This window comes from Colius striatus, chromosome 17, assembly GCF_028858725.1.
Source record: "Colius striatus isolate bColStr4 chromosome 17, bColStr4.1.hap1, whole genome shotgun sequence".
Classification (NCBI taxonomy): domain Eukaryota; kingdom Metazoa; phylum Chordata; class Aves; order Coliiformes; family Coliidae; genus Colius; species Colius striatus.
Genome location: NC_084775.1, coordinates 15746736 through 15768972, shown reverse-complemented (window position 1 = coordinate 15768972; position 22237 = coordinate 15746736). Strand labels below are relative to the sequence as shown.

Here is a 22237-nt window from a genome sequence, read left to right as displayed (position 1 = left end):
AGAGAACTTAATATAACCTGTTGTGTTCGACATTATGGACTATTTAAAGACACAGCACTGTGCTGAGCTTAGCTGCATGGCTCCAGACTCAATTACACCCTGGGTTCCTCAGACACTACAAAATAACTTCTGTTTGTTATGTGCTCCTTATTTCTGTCTGGGTCCCTCCCTTTTGCCACCTGAATTGTCATGTTCAGAAAAGGACTAGCAAGTGTTCCTAACTACAGGCTGAACTTCTTACATGTGACATCCCATAATAAACGTTTTTACTGTGTCATCTTCAAATCCTCCTTAAAGTAAAAGAGAAATGCTTCAGTACCCAGGCATCTGAAGTGCCAGGTAACATTCAGAAGGCTCCCCAATAACCTGCCAGTTTGTGACAGTCCTGCTCCCCCCATGAACCATTCCCCAGCTGCCCCACTGCCCACACCTCTGGCAGAGACAGAGAAGCCTAACAGCTGGAGCTAAGGGATTTAGGTGTTCTTCCATTCCAAACCAAGGCCAGCTGAACTGCTTTAAAACAGCCTGAACTTGGGAAAGCACACAGAACTGCAGGTGCTTCCTCTGACTGTCAGTGAGCTGTCACAACTGTTCTTAGAACAGTCTCACTGCACAAAGCAAGAGGTTTTGATTTTCATCTGCTCATAGCACATAGCAATCTTTTTCATTTAAGCTAACAAAAAAAAATCCCAAAACTTAAACAAAAGGCTTACACTTAGGTCTACGAACAAAAGACTGGAATTGTTCAGGCTCCTGAACTTGACAGAGTTCAAAATGTAGCATAATTCCAAAGCCACAGCAAGCTGCCTGGTGCATGGGTGCAGAAGATTGCTGTGACATGCATCATCTAGGGGAAACAGAAATAAATCCCTTGGTGCAATCAAGGTCTGTACTGAGAGAGGACAAAGAGATGATACAATTCACAGCACAGCATCCATCTCCATCTCAAAGTCAGCAGTCCAGAGAATAGTCTGTAGCAGGCAAGGCACCTTGCTGCAGCTCAGCATCCCTCAGACTCACATCTTCCCAATAAACTCCCAACATGTAGGGCATCATCAGCCGTGACACAGGTACCCAGCACAGCCACACTGGAGCCCCTACAAAACCAGTCCTGCTGCAACAGTGCTCAAGACAACACAAACTGTGCTTCCTCACTGATTTTTACACAATATCACATATACCATCACAAAAGGACATGGACTCTGAACCAAGCATTGAGCTAAGTTTTTCTTACTCCACCCTTTTTCCTATTTGCTGTGCCCAGCTTTCCCATCCCTCAAATCCAAGAAGCCCCATGACACTGAACAGCCAAAGTGAAAAGCCCTTGGTGGCTTCATCTGTTCTCTTGTGGTTGGTGGGGTTTTATTTCTTTTTCATGGTGGTATAACAAACACAATTCTTCAGATGCTTGGATTGTTTCACCTGCCACAATAACCACAGGCAGACTGTGATCAGCAGAAGGAAAAAGGAGGATAAAAGTAAGTGGAGTGGATGGAGTGTTTTAGCACAAGGACTTTGTACAGTGTCTGTATACAGTGGAATCTCTTTTGTAACCTGAAACATTGGATATCTCAATATTTACACTAAGTATCTGTTTTCTGTTCCTACTTTCGTTTCCTGGGGAAACTGAGCAAATCAAGCTCACCTACACAGCTTGAATTTATGCTTCTGCAGAACGTCAGACAAACTGCACAGAACTTGACAACCGAGTCTCATCCTGATCTGGAACAGGACACACGAATTCTTCAGGTATCATCCACTCCAATTTGCTTCAGGACAACCTTTGCTAAGAAACTAATTTGTATTCCCTTGAAGACATCACATTCCCCAGCACACCAGTGTCTGCCCAGCCCATGTCACATTAGGACAAACACTCATCACGGCCTCTCTCCTGCCCCACCACGTATCAAAAGTGAGGTGGTGCAAGCTTGAGGAGGAGACTGCATCACTTTGACAACCAGCTATTCAAAACAGAAATGATACTCCCCACACACTTCACATCCTTATTCCACAATTACCTTGTTCTTGAAGTTCACCTATGGTATTACACTTTGATTTGATAAATAACAGAGCTGAACTCATTTGACAGCCATCATGATATCCTGCCTACTCTAGATGAGCCATCCAAGGCAAGGAGGAAACAATGATTCAGAGCAATGATCCCAGCTCCAGGCATGGGAGGCAGGGGAAAGGTTTCCTCTCTGCCTTGCCATGTGCTAACCTGACAATCCTCTCAAAGCACAAGAAGCACTATAAAAACAATCATATTTTAGGGCAAACAGAACAGAGTCCCCTCCTGCAGAGGCAGAAAAGGAGTAAGAACATCCTCTGCCACAGAAAGCAACTTCAAGGAGGAAAACAGCAACTTCCCTGCAGACCTGCAGCCCAAGGTTTGCCACTTCCCCAATATAGATGGGTACGTTCTGCCAGGGTTTCATGAATAACCAAATAGCTCATACCCACTGCACATAGCTTCTGAATAGCAGCCAAGAGAGGACAATGAAAAGGAACAAAGGAAAATAAAGCAAGAAAACACATCCTTTCTCCAGGTCTTGTACAGAAAGAGACTTGGGCAGACTACAGGAAGCACAAAACAACAGTGAATTGAAACAATCCAACAAAACTGCACGTAAGAAGAAACAAAAGCTCCACACTCTCAGGTGCAACTGTTCCCTTGGAGCACGAGTGGAATATCCAGGCAGAAGAACAGGTATGAGCCGTTCCCAGAGCGATGGACAAAGGGAAGGCAGACATGCTGTTCTGGGTGCTCGGCACAGGCTGAGCACTGCTGCCAATGCTCAGGGCTGACAGAAATGGAGCTTAGGTTGACCAAACTCCTTTCCTCACCTGCAGCCCAACTCAACAGGTTTTGTTTCCAAAGGTCTCTGCAAGCAACCTTTCACCTGTCTGGGGACCAGGAAGGAAGATTATTTGATGTTATTTAGTATCATTTGTCTTGCCTATGGGCATTCCAACCTTCTCATCCCGTATTCATTCATCTGCAGCCAGGAAGACTTGGACTCAGAAGCACAAAAATAAGCAGAAAAAACACATCTGGTGCTCAGGAAGCCAAGGTTAAAATAGCTAGCTCTGAAGAGAATAAGAGGATTCGGAAGCAAGGATGAGGGAGATCCTTGACACACTGTAACCCCAACGAGGTGGCAGGAACACTAAAGGGCTCAACACCTCGTACCTGCCTAGTGGTAATTTACTAAAGCTCAGACTTATGCCTGAACATAGATTCTTGCTCAACCCCATCTCTGACAAATGAAACACTCTCTGCAGCACACAGACAAGCGTCCAGCCTGACACTGAACACAGCAACAAGCAGTGAAGTGTTATGTGTGCAGCCGATGAAACTTCCGTGTGCAAGGTTCCAAACCACTTACAAAGAGCCACCACTTCTAACATCTTCAGTCTCAGAGTGACCCAGTCTGATCCATACATTGCAAACTCACAGATATCCACACACTACCAACAGGACAAGAACAAGATCAGAAATTCTGCTGGGACATCATCCCTTCCCCTGTCACGCAAGCAGCACCATTAGCAGATGTGAAACAAAGCTCAACATTTGCAATGCTTGCTAAAGGTCAGACACTGAATACATCTGATCTGCCTCTAAGTGCACCCCACAGTCTGACTCTTCTCCCTAGGAACACTCAGTTCTCAGCTTCTGCACAATCTCTGCTCATTTCTGTAAGCTCACATGTCCCCTCTCTGCTACCACCAACCTTCCCAACACGGTTCATCACATCCCAGGGCTCACATTCTTTAGTTGATGAATCTTTGAGGGCAGATTTATCTCACTGCTTCTGTAAAAGGTAAAACTCATGTGCACAGTAACAACAACAAAATCACAGCACTATGGCTTCAGTAAGACACAACTCAGTACCTTGTGTTCTCATTTAAGAGAAGTCACATTTTGACACAATACTTACACTTCCCACAGATTTAAATAAAAAAATGCTAACAGAAGGAGCAAGAACGGGGGAAACAGAGGCACAGTGAGTCTTGCAAGTTCCACTTGCACCTGAAAGCTGCACTGCAAATGAACTAATGTTAGAGAAACCAGGTAAGAAGGAAAAACCCCTTAAATTCGCATTCCTCGTTTTCCTTACACAACCCCGCGTGTCAAAATGAAAACACAAGAATCATTTGCACAACTGAACACTTGGCACACTTGTTCATATCTGTCAAAAAACATAAAATCACCCTTCTGCTACCATGGTCATCCTGATGGGATCAGTGAGAACCTGCAGCTTCCCATTTCATCTGCAACCCAAGCAGGAAGCCAGCCGTCCGCTCCCCTGCACAGAGCTCTCTGTGCTCCTACAACAGTGTGCAACTCCTCCAAGATTAATGAGAATTAAGAAAATAACATAAACAAAGGTAAGTGTTTTTTAACATTTAAGCATAATTAACAGCAATAATTGCAACAACTAGAGTGCCAAAGCACTCTGTTTGGAAACTGTTACTTCTTCTGTCTCCAAGCTTCTCTCAACTTCAGAAAGGCCCAGTTAAACATCCTGAACAAGCAGAGTTTTTGTACCTTGAATTGTTCAGTCTCAAACAAAGCTATCGATGGTAAAGCTGAGGATGCAAGCTAAAAATACACCCTGTTGTTTGAAAGCCTATGTACATAATCATTGGCACTTCCCTTCCATCTCAATGGAGGAGGAAAAACTGAAAAACAAAGGAGAAACAGGAAATCCCTACAGCACAGATCTTCTGGAAAGCACTGAAAACATTTTCTTTACATTTGTTTATGTGCAAAGGATGAAGCCAGGCATGGATGCTTACGGCTTTTTCCACTTAGACAAACACAAATCCACAATGAAGGAAGTTTCCTGTTGATAAGCACTACCATGCAGATACCAGGCATTCTGTCCTGGGCTGGAAACTACAAACAAAACAGCCCCAGCTTAGCAACAAGCTAAGCATTGGCCTTTGTGCCACCTAGAAGAGATGCCATAGAAAACCATAAGGAGCTATCTTAGAGGAGATATCCAATGCCAACAAGAAACACAATGGGAAACTTATCCCTAAGAAAAGGAAGCTGTTTGCACAGTGAAATGAAAATATGAGTGTGTAAACAAATAAAAAGCAGGCTGAACACCACATGCTCCCTGCAAACGTGCCCAGGAGGTCCCGGGAGCAGTCCTGTGGTTTGATCAAACACACGACTCCCAGCGCCACTGATTCCGCTTTCCCCAGGTGAGGAACGTGCCCAGCGTGTCAGGCAGCCACAGCCACAGGGCAACAGCCTCAGCCTGCAAAGGATCTCCTTGCAGCAGGAGGCAAAGCAAAGCAGTACCACAGCCAGGCTCTCACATACAACAGTCATTCTTCCTTTTTTACACAGTCACTTTTCCAGCACCTGACGCACACATTAAGCACAGCCAAATGCAAAACACCTTGCACAGAGACTTCCTGAACTCAGAACGAGGCCTAACTTATCCCTGACTGCTGAACTCTTCTCACAGGGCAAAGGAGGTAAGTGAAGAGAATGAAAACAGGAATGGGAAGATGCTACTGCTGCTCAAAACAGCAATGGGAAGAAGAGGGCTATGAATCTCTTGCTCCCGTGACAGCGAGTCAAATCACACACCAATGAGAAAGGACAATTTGATATGAAGAGAGGTTCAAAGGATTTCCTTCTCTCTGACTGATGTAAAGCTTTACTGTCGAGTCAGACCTGCCTACAAGCAGTCATCCAAACCCTCCTCACCAACACCCTTCTGCAGAGGCATCAAAATGTGAGTGCAGTGACAAGGCCAGATTCACCTATTTCATTCCATCTCCTTAAAATCTCACCATGAAACTGTGATTGACCTCACTGAATGCAGTCTGAGCAGCTGTGTAGCATTACAGCTCGGCCAGCATCCCCCTTTCCATCAGAGACAGCCCCAGCACGTAGGCTGGAAAGGCTTTGCCATCCCCACCCTGTCACTGCAGGAATCCCCTTATGCAGGAGGGGCTCCTTTCTTGTGCACAGCTGAGCTTTTGGGGAGGCAGGATTTGGCCCACACACATTGCCATTTTATTAAGCAGGTTCTAGCAGTCAGAAAATGTTTCCTCAAAGCTCACAAGTTTCGGTGTTGCTTGGTAACACTGTACCTACAGTCAGGGTGTGTTCCAGGGTGCTGCTGAGCAATTTGAAACACAGCAGACACCAGCAGGCCAGTTTCAAGAAGTGACAGACAGGCTGCAAGCTATGCTGGGGAGCCACATGTTCTCCAAAGAGGTAGACTTGGTTCAAACCACACTGCTCTCCTATCAGACAGTAAATGCCACGTTTACTGTTTCTTGCACAGTACATTTCTGTCATCCTTTGCAAAAAAGACTTTTAACAGGGAAGGTTTTATTACTGTCTGCCTGGAAGCTTGGTGGGACATCTCACAGAGGCTACTCAGGTCATCTCCAACTCCTGAAGGTTCAACTCTGGCTCTCAGATAACACTCAGAAGAAAAAGCACACTTGTTTATGCCAAGGATTTCCTTCTTCAAAAAGCTGCAAGGTAAAACTGCATCTTAAATCATTTCAGCTGTTCTCAGCATAATCTCATGCTGCCTAACAACTGCCTAATCCACCTTCCCACTGCACAGCTGGGAAGTACTCAGTGCCTGCTTGTTCCTTATGTTTTCTCCCTAAAATACACTATTCCATGCACCATTATCAGCCACTTCTTGATTGCAGCAAGTAGAGCAAATATCAGGTCTAAGTTGATACAATACGTCCTTCATCCATTTGATCTCCCAACATGCCATTTTAATGAAGAAAGCAACAGCATTTATTTGCCATTGCTGTGTAACACTGCATGCACACACTGTTCCATTATTTCTTGGACTCTTTGCTCGTCCTGCCTCCACCTCCTCCTCCCATGCACAGCACAGCAGCCCCACATCACCTGATGGGAGAGTGCCTGCCCAACAGAGCAGCCCAGAGCAGCAGCATGGTATGAGAATATCCCTGCAACACTGCAGAAAGCTACATCTTGAATCACTTATCAGAGTCACTGTTTACAGGTGTGGCCTTGGTTTGCACTTTTGAGATTACATGCACTATGTCCTGCCTGGTCTGTAACTTTGTGGAGTTAAAACAGCTGATTTGTTGACATACCTTCTGTGTTCTCCATGAGATTTGCTGTATTTCCTGCTCTGAACTGTGAAATATCAGTGAATTACAGAACAAACTCAGAACAACATCCAGTCTCACTTGCCACCTGCAATCTCCAACCTGAGCAATCCAAACCTGCCAAATATGCACTGTGGTTAGCAAACAATCCATACTGCCTTCCTTAATGTGGTAGGTTATTTATTAGCCTCAACCATGAGTCACTAAACCAAATACAGGGGTTTTTTCCAAGCTTCATTCAGGCTTAAGCTTTACCTGAAGTTACTTCTGAAGAGAAGCTTTGCACTGCAGTACAAAGTCCTTTGTAGTGGACTTTCCTCAAGATACGACAGAGCTACTTTCACCATGCCCAGCTGCTCTCTGAAACGCCGTTTCCTTTCAGTACAGTAAACACACAGAGGCTGGATGAACAACTCAGGGCTGCTGAAAGAACAGGAACAATACTGGGAACTTGGCTGTCTCCCAGCAGCAGCGACACAGACAACAGCATGGGAAAGCAGGAACCGAGTCAAAACAACTTTAGATCAAAATATTAGTAGGGAGGCAGTGAAGTTACTCCTGCTTTGTATGAGGTTTAACAATCTACTTTAGCCTGGTAATCAGAAGTATACCCAGCCTTTCAGACTCAAATTAAAGGGGGGTGGTGGGGCAGGCAGACCCCCAGCTCCAGTTGCTCCCAGCCATCATCAAAAAACCCCTACCAGGTGGATACCAATGGTTACATCCTACTGCATGCACAGAAACCTTATTGCACTGAGTTAACCTAGAATGCACTACTTCATAAAAGCATTTTATGGTAAATTAACCTTAATACCACACCTAATTATAACAAAGTGCCTTAGATCCTGCACTGTTTCCCTCGTGTGGGCGCAGGAGCCGTGTGAGGACGCGTGTCCCCGGGGCCCCACGGCTGAACAGCACTCTCTCGTGTTCCTGCAGGGAATGGGCTCCCTCAGCCAGCCTCATTCTGTCTGCTTGCTCTTAGCAAAGACACAGAAGTGAGAATTCCTCTTCTACAGCAGCATTTGGAAATCAGGAAAATGCCTTTCTGAACAGGTTTTTCCCTGCAATGGGGCTTCACTTCCTCAGTTTGAAAGGAAGATTCAGCTGCTGATGTCAGCACAGCAGACAGACCTCTGGCAACACCTGGCTGTGAGGGACTTGAAAGTCTTTGGGGAAAAAGCATCTATGCCTGGAATGCAACTGCCCCCTCAGCAAATGAAAAGCCCATAACAGAAGAGCAGCAGACGCTGTCCAGAGGCACTCCAAGGGAAGCCACATAGCATCGTCAGAGAATGCCTTCCCTCCCTTGCAGGGGGATAACCCTCACCTGTGGCATGCAGACCAGCCATTAAAGCTTCCTTCCATCACCCATCAATATGCTAATTCAGTGACACACCGTGGTTATTAATGAGCTGCCACTTCCTTTGGAGTCATCTGATGGAGAGGTATCAAAACCCCTCTTAAAAGGTAACAACTCAAATCTTGTCAAAACAAACTTTAGATCTTACTTCTTAAACACCCTGATTTCTTTTGATTTTGTAATTATTGTTTAATGACTGTCAATAAAGACTAAGAAAGCTTTCAAACCATCACAGTGCTGCAGAGTAACATTTCATTTGAAACGTGCCATTTTCTTTGGAGTGCTTCAGGATGTGTTTGCTACCTGAACAAAGACAAGTGCCAGACACAACTCACCAAGAACAGCACCTGGCACGCTCAGGAGACTCACCACCATCATCCACACCAGAAGGTCAAGTCTGAGCAACCAACCTGGGGCCCACTTTCATTTTGACTGTGTATCAATCACAGTATTATGTGTCTAACACCGAGCTACAAGTCTTAGGAGAGATTCTCTGCTTCTGGTAGGACACAGTGCCCTCTCACGTCAGGGGGTGTCTGCTCTCATGCACTGGCTTCCCCTGGACTGAATGGCAGTCACACAGCTCCCCACTGAGCCAAAGTACTACAAATTGCACCTTGCACAGTTCACATCCTGACACCAGCTCCCTGCTCCCCACACCAGTACTGCAGAGCCTGATCAAAATCAGCCAGGGCTCCTATTCCCTTCTTTCAGTATCTACTCTGGAACAGATCCAGAGCTTTCTCATCTCTGGCCCGTTCTGCCCCATTGCAAGACACCTGGCCTCTGCTCACTGAGCTGGCTTATGTTACCTGGTCTTACTTGTGGCACAGATCACTGTTTATCTGTGTGCTCACTCAGTAGCCTCAGAGACACCAAAAAGGAGATTACATCACCCAAATTGCAGCATCCCACAGAATGCCCTGGGGCAGAGCAAGACTTGCTCACAACTTTGAGGTGGCTAAGGACAGGAGCAGGAACCCACTGAGAACACTCCTCTAGTGGCTGTGTCCAAAGCAAGACAAAGAGCTGGTTACTGGACACAGGGCATTCCAAAGAACAGGAAACCTGTGGCTGCATACCTCCATGTGACCAGCGTGACGGGGCCACTGACGCAGCAGCTGGGCAACAGACCATTGAGCTGCACTTAAAGGACTTCTTACACAAGTCAGACCTAAGGACAGCTCGTATCAGCTGCAGCAAAGCACCTCACCAGCTGGAAAAGGGAAGATGAATCCCCCACATACCCTGGAAAACACTCATACATAACAAATACAGCACACAGTCACTGAAAGACTGGCACTTGGATACATAATTAGAATAACTAACCAATTAAAGATGTTGACAAGACACAGCTAGGAGGAAGGCAGACAGCAGAGCAGAGAAGGAAGTGATGACATGGAACACACAGAGCTATGATTCAGTCTGAACTACAGACGACCACAATGCATTTGGCAATTAGCATGTGGTGCTCTGCCCTGTGCTTATCTGAGCGTCTGACTGAAGGGGTCCAAATAATGACCATGGTCTGTAATTGAACATGTGACTGAAAGCAACTTGGATTCCAGGTTGAAGGGAAACGTAGCAAGAGGAATCAGTGCTGCATGGTGAACAGCCAGCCTTGAAAACGTCAGGAAGAAGAGCAGTATCAGCAGCCTACAGCTGACCACAGACTAAGGCAGAACCAACCACAGAGTCCTGGCAAAGGCTACAGACAGGCCCAAGAGGCAGCCTGGACCGTTTCCTCCCCTTCACCACCAGCAAAAGCTCAGTGGTATGCCATACAGGTTCTCTCTCACACCATCTATAAATGAAGGGTCAGAATCCAAGAAGGATCAATACATTACTGGAGTACAAAACCACCAGCTTCTGAGAAATTTCTCCCAACAAGAAGAACATTTACAGTTTGAAGAGACAAATTACCAGACAGTGGTGTCCTGCTCTTCCCTCTCTTGAAGAAACATCAACTAATTTGACCAAACCAGACTGTGGTATCACTCCAGCCAGGAGCTTAAAGGTTCCTGACCAGACATTCTAAAGACTCATAAAAGCCTCACGCAGCAATCTGCAAGGGTCCATCAGTGCTCTTGTTTTTCCTCTTTTCCTCTTGTTTTTTGCTAGTCACTACAGTTGCAGTGACAGTTCTCAGCAGCTCTCATTAGCCCATGTTGTGTCAACAGAAAGTCTGATGCTCAGTCTTCCCTAGGAACCTCCTTCTCAGTAATCCGTGCTCCAGGGTTAACATGTCACACCAAGGAAAACACCAACCAAGAGCAAGCTGCAGCATTAGAGTCCTACAGCATGCCTTGTTCATGGGGCCAATGATCCTGGGGTGATAAGCTTGATCTCTGTCTCATTATTACAACTCAAATTGAAAAGGGAGCTCATGGTTGAATTACTGGACAGAACTCTGTCTGCATCCAATACAACCTACTGAACGAGACAGTGTGCTGGACTCGAAGCCTCAGGAACTTAGAGCTGTCACTGAGCACTCCTGACTACAGGACACAGGCTTCTTGGTGGTCAGTCATTTCACACATACTCAGGCACACCACAGACTATGCTGTGCTCAAAAAATGCTATGAGGATCTCTTCTGATGACTTTTCTGCAGATGGCAATAATAATATCCCACTCACACATCAGAAGAACCATCAGGTAATTAGCAGATAGCTGGCACTGAGTGGGTCCACTGATCAACAACAACTCCATCACTGTGTGGGAGTAAAATAAATACAGAGCAGAAGAGAAGTAACCCATCAGTAACTCCAAAGAATAGCATTAAAAATGGGGTTTCTTTATTGCATTTTTTAATTAAGAGTTACAGCTTCTTCAGGTAGGCCTGCCTAATGAATAAAGGATCCTAGCTCCCCAAGACAGATTAAATAACTCCACACAAAGCCTGACAACTAATCCTGACATCTCTGGTTACTCCTCATGAAAGCTGGAGAGACCTGGTAGGCATCTCCTTGGTTGCCTCCACTTGTAACATCAACACAGAAAATGATTAAAGGCACAGCTGTGCTTTTCCCTTGAACTTTGGGGTTTTTGTAGCTATCTGTGTAATACCATTAATATCACAATTGTCCTTCTGGACTATTTTCTTGCAACATATGGGAGTGTGCACACTAATGAAAATGCCTAAGAAATACTTTAAGGTCTCTAAAAGGACATACTCACACCAAAGCTAACACATACCTGACACATTACAGACCAAAAGAAGTGCACAGCAATGGTTATCATCCCAGTGATCTTCTGGACTGGTCACAAAGTTTGGTTTCTTTTTTCCTGGCCTTATGGAAAAATCACCAAGTGAAAGCAAAAGCATTCAGAGACCTCTTTCAGACTTCTCACACTGGCAAACCACAAAGAACATCCGCTCCCTCACCCTGCTGAGGCTGATCAACCAACAAACCTTGAGAGATGCCCAAAGACCTCCCTGTTTTACAATATCAGTCTCCAACAGGAACAGTTTGGTTTAAAGATGCTCTGTTCTTCAAGTACTGTTTTCATTCCCAGCTGCAAAAAAACATTCAGTAGGCAGTGGCAACTCCCAACTGATCAAAGCATGTACAAGGCAGGGGCTGCAAAATTCAACAGTAAACGAAGCCAACTTTCCTCCAAGTTTCAAAATGCACTAGCAAGCAGCTAACATTAAAAGGTTTGACATGTCAGTGCTGATTACATGCTGAATTTACAGCTGAAAAAAATAACAGATTAACGCAGAGATACCGCAAATGGAAAATGGAATTTGATTGGTGCAGAGGAAATGAAACACCATGTCCAAAGTAATGTACTGTCCATTCATAAAGGCTTTAAGGATCAAGTTAATCTTTCATGAATGTGAAAGTATCAGGCAATCAAATGTAACCCTTCAGAGCTGACAGCCTAGCACAGTGAAGCAACCTGTTAGAAGAGAGGGCCCTTCGGAGTGCGTGAGGAGGCAGTGCTCACCCAGATGTGAAACCTATTCACATGGTTGTATTAAAAATAGGTAAGGAATTGTAGGAAGTCAGTCTTGTAAAGCCATTAGTACTGGTCACTTTACTTGAATAGCTGGCAGCAGCTCTAGCCAGCAGCAGGGGAAGGAGGGCTTCTGGCAGCAGCACTCTCCAGAGTCCATGGACAGCTTTTAACCAAATGGGGAAGGACACTCCTAACAGGCAGCAGGCAATGCTGCAGCTCCTGTGGTTAGACCTAAGCTAGGGAGAAATCCCAGTTACTCAGAGGGGTTTCTGAGGCACATCCAAGTAGTCTGCAGTCTCTTCATTTTAAGTGAGTAAGAAAGATAAAACAGCCTTTCTCACCCAAAATAAATCCCAAGTGTAACTGGACTATTCAGGAAGAAACTGCAAAGTGAAGCCTGAACATTCTCAGGACTTCTGAAAACAGTTAAAACCCCCAACTTAGCCAGCACAGTCCTACTGAAGAGCACACTTACCCACAAATACTGCAGCAGCTTGAGCAGACGTGGACAGTAATAATACTCCATCTTCCAAAACACAGAGTTAACGCAGACTCATCTTTGTTTGAGGCAGCCTCCCCACTCCCCCCACCTCTGGCAGCAGTTCAAAGCAGACAGGAGCAATCAGAAGCCCCCTGAATGACGCCTGGTGCCTGTGGCTCCAGCCCCACGTCACCACGCTCAGCTCTGTGTCTTTAACAGATGCTCTGGCTACTTATAAACAGTAGCTGAGCCACCGGCACCACGTGATTCACCACTTGTTAATTAGCATCAGACACAGAAGCTCAGACTTCTCCCTTCTCAGCAACCCATAACGTGTCAGTGTAGAATTAGTAATAGTACTTTGGGTTTCACACTAAAACCCCTTCATCTGGAAGGAAAGAGAAGCTTCTAAACCCACTCAGTTTTGCAGGCTGGGTTACGAAACGCTGTTAATGCCGCCACAGTTGTGGGGGTTGTTGCCTGACCTTATTTTCAGTAACATACAAGAAAAACATCACATATGAAAGAAAAGCTCCTGCTCCTAATATAAATGTGTCTTTTGTGAACAAGAAGGAATAAGACACAACAAAGTGTCTTTTTATATACCACTGGAATGTTCCCAGCAAACGAATACTACCAAAAAAGGAAGAAAGCCTGGGCAAACCGAGTTATTAACCAACACTGGGTCATCCTCCTGTGGGCTGTTCTGAGAAATAGGAAGCAGAGCTGAAGGACCAAATGACGACAGGTATTTTGTGAAGAGCAAGAAAGGGAAATGTAACAGTTTATCTGTTCCTACTTTTTTGACCCATGTCCAGTTTTGATGGGAAAAGGAAGGATAACTGAGAGAAGCCAGTCTGGGGAAGATCCTAACAGCCTTTCCCCCAACTCCCCACTCCTCCAGCCCTCACCTTTCCAGGGGAAGGACCACATGGAGATGACATGAAACAGCAACCAGGACTCCACAATCTCCTCTGGCTGTAATTTTGGTTCTGGAAGAACACCCCTTCTTTTCTAATGGCCACCTATAAGATCTTACAAAGCTGACAAATCATTTTCATTTTCTTTCAGGCTCATTCAGTTTTTAGACTAACAGAACAATTTGCTCATGATGAGTTTTTAGTACATCTGTTTCCATCTGGGAAGAACCAGAGCTGTAATATTAGAGGCTTTATACAACCAGAAGATGAGAAGGTTTCCTTTCCAACAAGCAGGAGCAAGATCTGTCATGGGCAGAACCAAACACCTGGTGGACTGTGACGAGCCAAGCTATAAATTCATCTGCACATGACTGTAGAGTATTTCTCTTCTCTCTCTTGCAGTTCATTTCCAAAATATTTTTTAAGAATCAGCTCATGATTTTCTTAAACAAAACCTTCTGCACCCACACAGCACAGTCTCAAATAACTCTATCTTTATATGGATACCAAATTTTCCTCATTGAAGGACAAAAAAAACCACCCAAAGTTCAATACAAGATAAATATAACTAAAGACTTCAAAATAACACATCAGTTCTAGTACCGAAGTGTTCCCCCTTTTAACTACACAAAGCAGTGGGTTTGGTTATAAACTATAGCAGCACTAAAGCTGCTGTTTCCAGAGGAAGGTGCAACCCCTTCAGCCCCACAGAGCAAGAACAATTACTTCTATCTGGGGGAGAAACCACATCACACATTCCTCAGTTTTTAATTCATAAGACTCCTATCAGCCACAATGACTTCATCAGGGACTGAGGTTTGGAACTGAACGTCAGGGAACTAGACACCAGGGTCAGCTGTGGCATCACAATTTATGGAAGACATCACTTGAAAACATCTTCTGAAATCCAGGTGGCTTACCAGAGGATGCTGCAGCTCTAGAGTCTCCTAAGGGAACATGGAGCTGAATCACCTCAAGTCCTTCGACAGGCCACAAAACCAGGTAACGTTATCATTTTACAGGCAGTCACACCAGAGGCTCACAGTCCCTCAATCTGCAGCCCATGTCTGAAGGAAAAGCTCCCCCTACCAGTCCAAGGCCCTAAGCCATGCAGCTGAGCTCTGCCTGCTAGAGAGCCTGAGGGATTTGCAGTTGATGGTGAGCTACAAGCCCAGTTGTCCAGAGCCCACTTTATTTTCATACCTACACTGTGATGCAGGCAGGGCTAAAGCACAACATACAGAGTATTTGCTTCCATTTAGAACTGCATTCATCCATACAAACCTAGTTCATTACCTATCCTGGAGAATTCTGTTCAGGTAGCTGTTTATCATCATTGGCAGCTGGGAAACGATGCACTAAATGCAACTTCATTTCAGTGAGGTGATCAAATATCAACCACGACAAGACAATTCAGCACACTGCTTCAGGAGTGAATGGCAATTAAAGGGAATATCTTATTCTACAATAAAAGTAGCAACTTGTCACTCAAGTACTTGTCTCATCAAAAAGACAACAGTATCTTGAACGACCAGTGATATGTTCTGCAGTGTATTTTGCTGCCACTATGCCACCAGAAAAAGCACCTTCACAACTGAACAGATACACTAGAAACTGCTCAAACAAAACAGCAGCTGTTTTGCTTCTTTCTAACCCTCTTTGAAAGGTGGACTAAGTGAAACACAGGTTGCATTTACATTCAGGGGTAATATGTCACTGAAGTGCAATCCTCCCGTCACCTCCCACATCCCCTGAACTCCAACACAACTCACAGGCTTCTCTCCACTGGAGGGAGGCCTTGAACCACACTGCTGAGAGCACTGCCTGCACAGCACAGGTCTGCCTTCCCCAAATGAAAACAAAGCAGAGGAAATGCTTCAGTTGTACATAATCTGCTCTGAGTCTTCAGAAAGACATGGTGAGTTTCCCACCTCCCCAAAGCACATCAAAACTGCTCCTTGGCACCTGCTCCCTCACAGCCTGCACACACCACGGCCAGGCTCCCTCCTTGCCACCACAGCACTGCAGAACAAACACACCACCGTGAGGCTTTTGAAAGCAACACAAAGGGGAACAGCACTCGGATCCTATCCAGCTCCAGTGGATGTGGGACATGCAAGTGTTTTCTTCCCAAGGTTTGTTCTGAGTAACCTCACACACAATGACCAAGTCGGCCCAGGACAGTCATATTCAGCCAAGCACACGACCTGAATAGTTCAGTTATCCCAGCACTATTTCTGATGGCACTTTTCTCAGACATATTCCACCTTGTCCATGACATCTTCATGCATCTGCAATGTCAGCTGATAGCATATAACAACTTCTAGGGACTGAATGATAACTGTCAGTTCTGCAGTTGAGCCAAATTCCCCCCAGGACGAACACTCAACCTGAAGTTCACACTAAGAATGGGAAAGAGAGCAATACCAGCCCTTGGACACCTTACATGAAGCTTTAAGACTGCAACTGTTTACACAATCCTAGTAGGTTTGTGTGTTTTGCTTTTCTTCACTACAAGATCAAAAAGAATTCAGTTCCTTCCTTTTATCTTTTAGTCTATTCGCTCTTAAAGGGCTGTAAACAGCGTGACTAGAAAAACAGGATTTCTGCAGAGGGCGATACATCCAGTGACCACACGAGTGTGCTAGCAGACTGAGAGGACAGATGAGATTTGCCCTTCAGACAGCACGGCAATACCTTTCTCTTAGTCACCTCTTTTCCATTTGTATGGGAGAGTTCTGCAAAGATGTCGAGTTATAACAGACTGCACTCTGAAGTGACTGCAGTTATGCCAGTGTATCAAACATCTTTCCATGCACAAGGTTAGAAAACAGAAACAACCAAAACCCCAAACCCACAGCACTTGAAGTGGTTCAAAACAAGTTCTTCCAGTAAGGAAGGATTTCAGTGGCAGCAGCACTCTGCTGTTCCTGGGGGTTTCAAATCCTTTATTTTCTACAGTTCATTTTTATATCTTTCATATAACTTTTGGAAGATCCAGATCTTTGCTCTGTGTTTCAGAACAACATCTGGACACAGGATGCTATTTCATCTGTGGGCTAAAGTCAGAAAACCCTTCTGCAATCAGGAGAATATCACCTGACAACTTTAAGTGGGAGCTTATGTAAAAGACAAATCAGACTACCAAAAAATGGCAGCTCTTATTCTTCACAATAAATAGCTCTCTGTGTATTGCCTACAGAAAGAAAGCCAACCCCATCATTTTTCAGGCTCTGACTTGGTTCCACTCATCTGCACCATTTCCCAGAAAAGATTTTCTGGTATAGAACCAATTTTCATTATCTAAACTGAGAAACAAACAAAATGCATAATGATCCAGACCCATTAAAGATTCCAGGATTACAATCCTTCCCTTCGAAAGATGAACAAGCAGCATGGCTAATGTCTTGTGTCTGAACATCTGGCATAGGCCAGTGTGGTGGAATCCCAGGGAGAGGCATCCTCTGCAGGTTACCCTCCACAAAGTGCACCTGCTGCTTCTGCTGGCAGGACACACACTTTTTCCCCCCCACAGGTATTTGTAAAAAGGAAAACAGTGCAGAATGGACTAAGCCAGGCTGTAGCTCCCTTCTCTCTCCCCCATAGACCCTTCCCAAGAATCTACTGCAAAATAACATACCATATCTGCCCTTCTGTCCTTATAAAAACTGTGGCAGCTTCTCAGAGTAGAAACCAATGAAGAGTCTGTTCGGTCTGGTTTGTCTGAGCTCGGCTTGGTCCACTCCTTCCTAGAAGCCTGTAGGATGAAGTTATGGATGTTGTATATGTTATATAAACACACAGAAACATGGGTGCAAAATATCCTTTTGAAAAAAAACAACAGGGGAAGTTAACAGCTGAAAACACAGAATGAAAAACCATTACAGCCATCATAACCAACTTAAGATACTTCTTAAGAGAGCTGCTTGTATTTCACTGAAGTCAGTATCAGCAGCAAAGTTCCACATTCAAACAAGGGCCCTGGAAAACAACAGAATCATTTGCTTCCTTCAAGAGAAAAACTAAACCAAAACATACTCCAACAACATCACAGCTGCCAGCTAATAAATGTGGACTTTCCTAATGATTATAAACTGCAGGTAACCATTTAACATTCCAGGGCCCTATACAGCATTAAGAAAGTTGCATGCACACATTTTAAAGCTTTTTTGAGCTCTCTGTGGCGATATTGATAAATACTTATACCCTTGACACAAAAACCTGGTCATCTAATACAATATAAATTCCTCAAGAAAACACAACCCACGGGACACAAACTCCACTGCAACAGAGGTGTCCCCTCCCTCACTGCACAGTGAGAGCTCACGCTGAAGAACAGCCCAGAGCCATCGTGAATGCTCCTCCTGCCTTTCTGTTTTAGCTACAGGGAACACTTATATACCATCTGTTAGTACCTTTTTATCATCATGGAAGAACGACTCTGAGCGAGATGACGTCCTGTGTTTCCACTCGCTATCCACACGCTCCAAGGGGAAGCTCTGCCGGGCTCGGGACGGGTCCTTCCTTCCCCTCACTTCCTGCATAAGCTGCAGATTGTCTTTCCCTTGGCGGCTCTTTTCTGAGTAGGATCGTCTCAGATCAGGGGGGGCACTTCCCAAGCCAGATGTATAGTTCTTCCAATCAGTTTTACTTTTTACATGGGCAGAGTCATTCTCACAGCTCATCCTACTTGCATTGTCTTTGGTCCTCGTTACAGAGCTCCTTGCCACAGTTTTGCTCCAGTCACCTTCCGGGGACACCTCAAAGAACTGTTCTTTTGTGACCAACTTCTTCTGTAAGAAACCATCGTCTGACTTTATGGACATCTTGGAAGCAAAACTGACTTCCCATCTTTGGTCTGTACCACCTGCATTTATAGGCTGTACCTTATCAATTATGAACTGTGAACTTTGATTCCTGGAAGTTAAATTCACTTCTTCATCCTCATCAACAATGAAAGTTTTCTTCCTAGAGAGCTCCAGTGGTGAATTTACACATTTCTCTGAAGAGCTGCTGGGATTTCCCCAGTAAGGAGGGATGAACTTTCTGTCTTTGGACTTTTGTTTCTCAAATTCAGGGCTACATGATTCCGGCTTCTCTTTGCTCTTTTCATTAAGGACTAACTGCTCTGGTTTGTAGTAGTCTTCTGTACAGTCACCTTGTTTGCTGTTAACAGAATAGTGATCTGATCCCTTCCACTCTTTCCAGCTATAGGAAGAGCTCATCCTATCTGCTACACTGCTTTTGGTCTTTGGTTTCTCCCTACTAAATGAACTGTGATCTTCAGAGACCTTGTCTTGAGTATTACTGGCCTTTGCTGCCTCTTCCTTATATTCTGCCATAAGTGCATCAATATCAAGAATCTGGGATCTGTAGCCATCCTCAGACTTCTTCCCAGAGAAACCACAGCTATTTCCACTCCTGTTCTGGGGGCCTGGTTCACTGTCTCTATGGAACTGTGCAAAACACAGGGGGGATCTGGGTTCATGGAAAGAGGAGACTTTCCTTCTGCTACTTTTGAGATCAGTTTGCACTGTATTTTCCAGATCTTGGTTTAACAGGAAAGCATCAGCATCTCTCATTTTCTCTTTGTCATCCAGACCTCTTTCATGACACTGCTGGTTACCCTTCCTAGATCCATGAAAATTACTAAATGCAATGTTTTTGGACAAACTATCACCTTTGTCATCTCCTCTGCCCCAGTTCTGGTGAACAGGCACTTCCTGGGAGTCTTCTTTACAATTTGTACTCATCACATTTTTATTTGGTTGCTGCAATAAAGGTTTGGACCTTCCAGGAAAAACAGGGTCCAGATTAATTGTTGTTCCCTCCCTGGAGCTGGAAATTGTGTTAGCTTCATTCGCACCAGTAGTACCAACAAAGCTTTTCTCTCTTTTGTTACCAGGAACCTGATAAGTCACTGCAAAATAAGTTGCCTTTGGCTCAAAGGCAGAACTCTGATTTTTCAAGCAATCATCAGGACTGCCAGGAGCAGTTTGGTTTGTCTCATTCCCTTCTAGCCCTTCTTTGCTTTTTGTGCTTCTCTTTTTCACTGAGCCCTCATCCAGTTGCAATGAATCCATCTGACTCAGCCGCCTGATGTTTTCAGGAGCGAGCCAGACAACATTTTCTGTCTTGACAGAATCCTGAGGCAAGGTTCTCCTTCTCCACCTTTCAGAAATCCTCAGGTCAGAAACGCTACTTCTGCTTCTCCTGACTTTTTCTTCTGTATCTACAGCTCTGATTTTTTCACTGTTTTCATGAGCTGTACTATGTAAGTCAAAGCCTTGCTCTTTGCAATTGAAGTCTGGACTTCTCAAACCAAAGGCCCTGGATTCCTCTTTATTCACAGTTAGTACTTTTGTACCAAGGTGGTGGCTACTGGAAGATTTACAGAACTGTCCACTTGAAAGCACTGAAGAGGGCTGGGGCTCATGTTTGCTTAAACTTTTTGACATAACTTCAGGATCAAAGTGGGTTCTGAATTCATAGCTCTCTGTTCCACCTGGTCTAAAACTCCTCCTCTCAGAAGTGCATTTCAGCACATCAGACATCTCTGGTTTACCCACAGAAGAGACTTCACTTCTTATTTCAGACTGTAGTTTGTTTAGCTGTTCATTCATTCTCAAACAATGACTTTTGTTTGTAGAATAAGGTGTTAACATGGGATCAGTTTCAGTTTTATCAGAGTCTTTTCTCTGTTCAGGCAAAGTGCATTCACTGGAGAAAACCCCATTAGGTTCTCTCAGCTCTGACTTGCTTGTGAAAACTTTTGTGTCTCTAGCTTCTGAAATAACGTTATCTGCTTTCAAGTACAGAGTTTTACTAACTGCCCTAGGTGACTGGCCAGCGTGTGAAACATCCTCCTGTGTTTTATTCTCTTTCACAGATGACTTCCTAGTTCTGAGTGTCATGGCCTTTTTTTCAGGAGCCATTGTAATGGCTTCACTAAGAGCTCTCTCGCCACACGTCTGAAAGATTTCATACCTTGGCTCTATTCTTTGGTAACTTAGAGAGTCCTCCACACTTTTACGAGGGAGTTTTTCACTTTTCTCACCCACAGGTTTTCCCAGCAGAATTCCCAAAGTCATTTTCTTGTCTTCACCTGAACAAGCTGGTTTTCCACCTTTTTCCACGTCTGCTGTGTGCTTTGATGAATCAGGTTGCTTGTGATACTCCTTCATACCAGTGGCTTCCTCCACTTCTCCCATCCACGATCGCCTGCTGTGCCCCAGGGTCACCACATCATGCTTTACCTCAAGCTCATGATTCATTTTCAGGGCAGAATCAGTTCCAGGCTGATCAGCAGCGATGTTGTGCCTCTGAACGTTGTGGTCAAACATGGTGGCTCGGACAGTTTTAACACAGACCTTTTCTGGAAGTGTGCTTGATTTTAGGGGTTTCTCCAGGTTGCTTGTGTATGAGACAGAGCTTTCACTTTGAGAGAAGTGCTGGCCATCTCCAAGGAAGTTTCCTTTCCTCTCTGTCTGATCAGGTTTATTGGTTATTTTTAAGATCTGCCGGGGTTTCCACGGGCTCCCAGCAGCACGTGCCTCAGTGAAGTCTGTGCCATGGGCAAGCTTCACCTCCTTGCTCTGGAACAAGAACATTCCACAGTTAAGGCAGTTTATTTGAAAGATGTGTAATAAAGTTTTAAGATAAACTCACTTGCACCTACTCTGTGCAACACAGGCTGCACAAGGTAAACACACTCATCTTCTCTGACTCTGTATGCACTGAGACCAAGGATTTAGCAAGGAGTTGTGCCTTAGATGTACAAATGCATAATGCTAACACTATGCTTAGAGAAAAGAAAGGATAATCACTACACAAAACCATAATGCCACAGCTGATTGACTCTGGGGCTTTGTGCATGAAAAGTCTCTTTAAAATAGGACACAAAATACTTTTCATTCTGTACCACTGCATGTATTCAACTGGAAACCCTGGAGGTGACACTCCTGTGCTTTATCCCAAAGGCACTTACACAGCTAAACCTATCAGGGTCAGTTCACTCTTCGTACTCTCAACACCCATTTTGAAGTTATCAATTGATAAAGACACATGAGAGACAGAAGAGTGGAGACCACATCTGATGCTGCCCTTTCCTTACCCTGTTCTCTTGCATTTCAGTGACAGAGTCGTTTCTAGTTTCAGCCGGTTTCTCGGCCTTTGCTGCGCTGCTCGATGTTGGACTTGAAAACCTAGAACAAAAGACTTTTGTTACTTCCCTTATTCCAGTTGGTTAGTTAGCAGATGCACTTCCTACCAAAGACAACGGGTAGAAATTATCCAATCAATTATGGTTCTTAAAGGACAAACATCACCACTGCATAGTAAGTATTGGGTGGTTTAATTGTACGTAGACCAAA

At 44.6% G+C, this 22237-nt stretch overlaps 1 protein-coding gene across 1 annotated transcript in view; it reads right to left on the bottom strand.

The window, feature by feature from the left end:
* The window catches only part of KIAA1671 (KIAA1671 ortholog), a 76905-nt gene that overhangs the window by 30361 nt on the left and 24307 nt on the right, over positions 1 to 22237 (bottom strand). The window contains exons 4-6 of the mRNA XM_062009635.1: positions 21979 to 22069; positions 18281 to 21460; positions 17506 to 17622 (exon numbers count right to left, since the gene is read on the bottom strand). Of these exons, the coding sequence (XP_061865619.1) occupies positions 17506 to 17622; positions 18281 to 21460; positions 21979 to 22069 (3388 nt within the window). The remainder of the gene's footprint in view (positions 1 to 17505; positions 17623 to 18280; positions 21461 to 21978; positions 22070 to 22237) is intronic.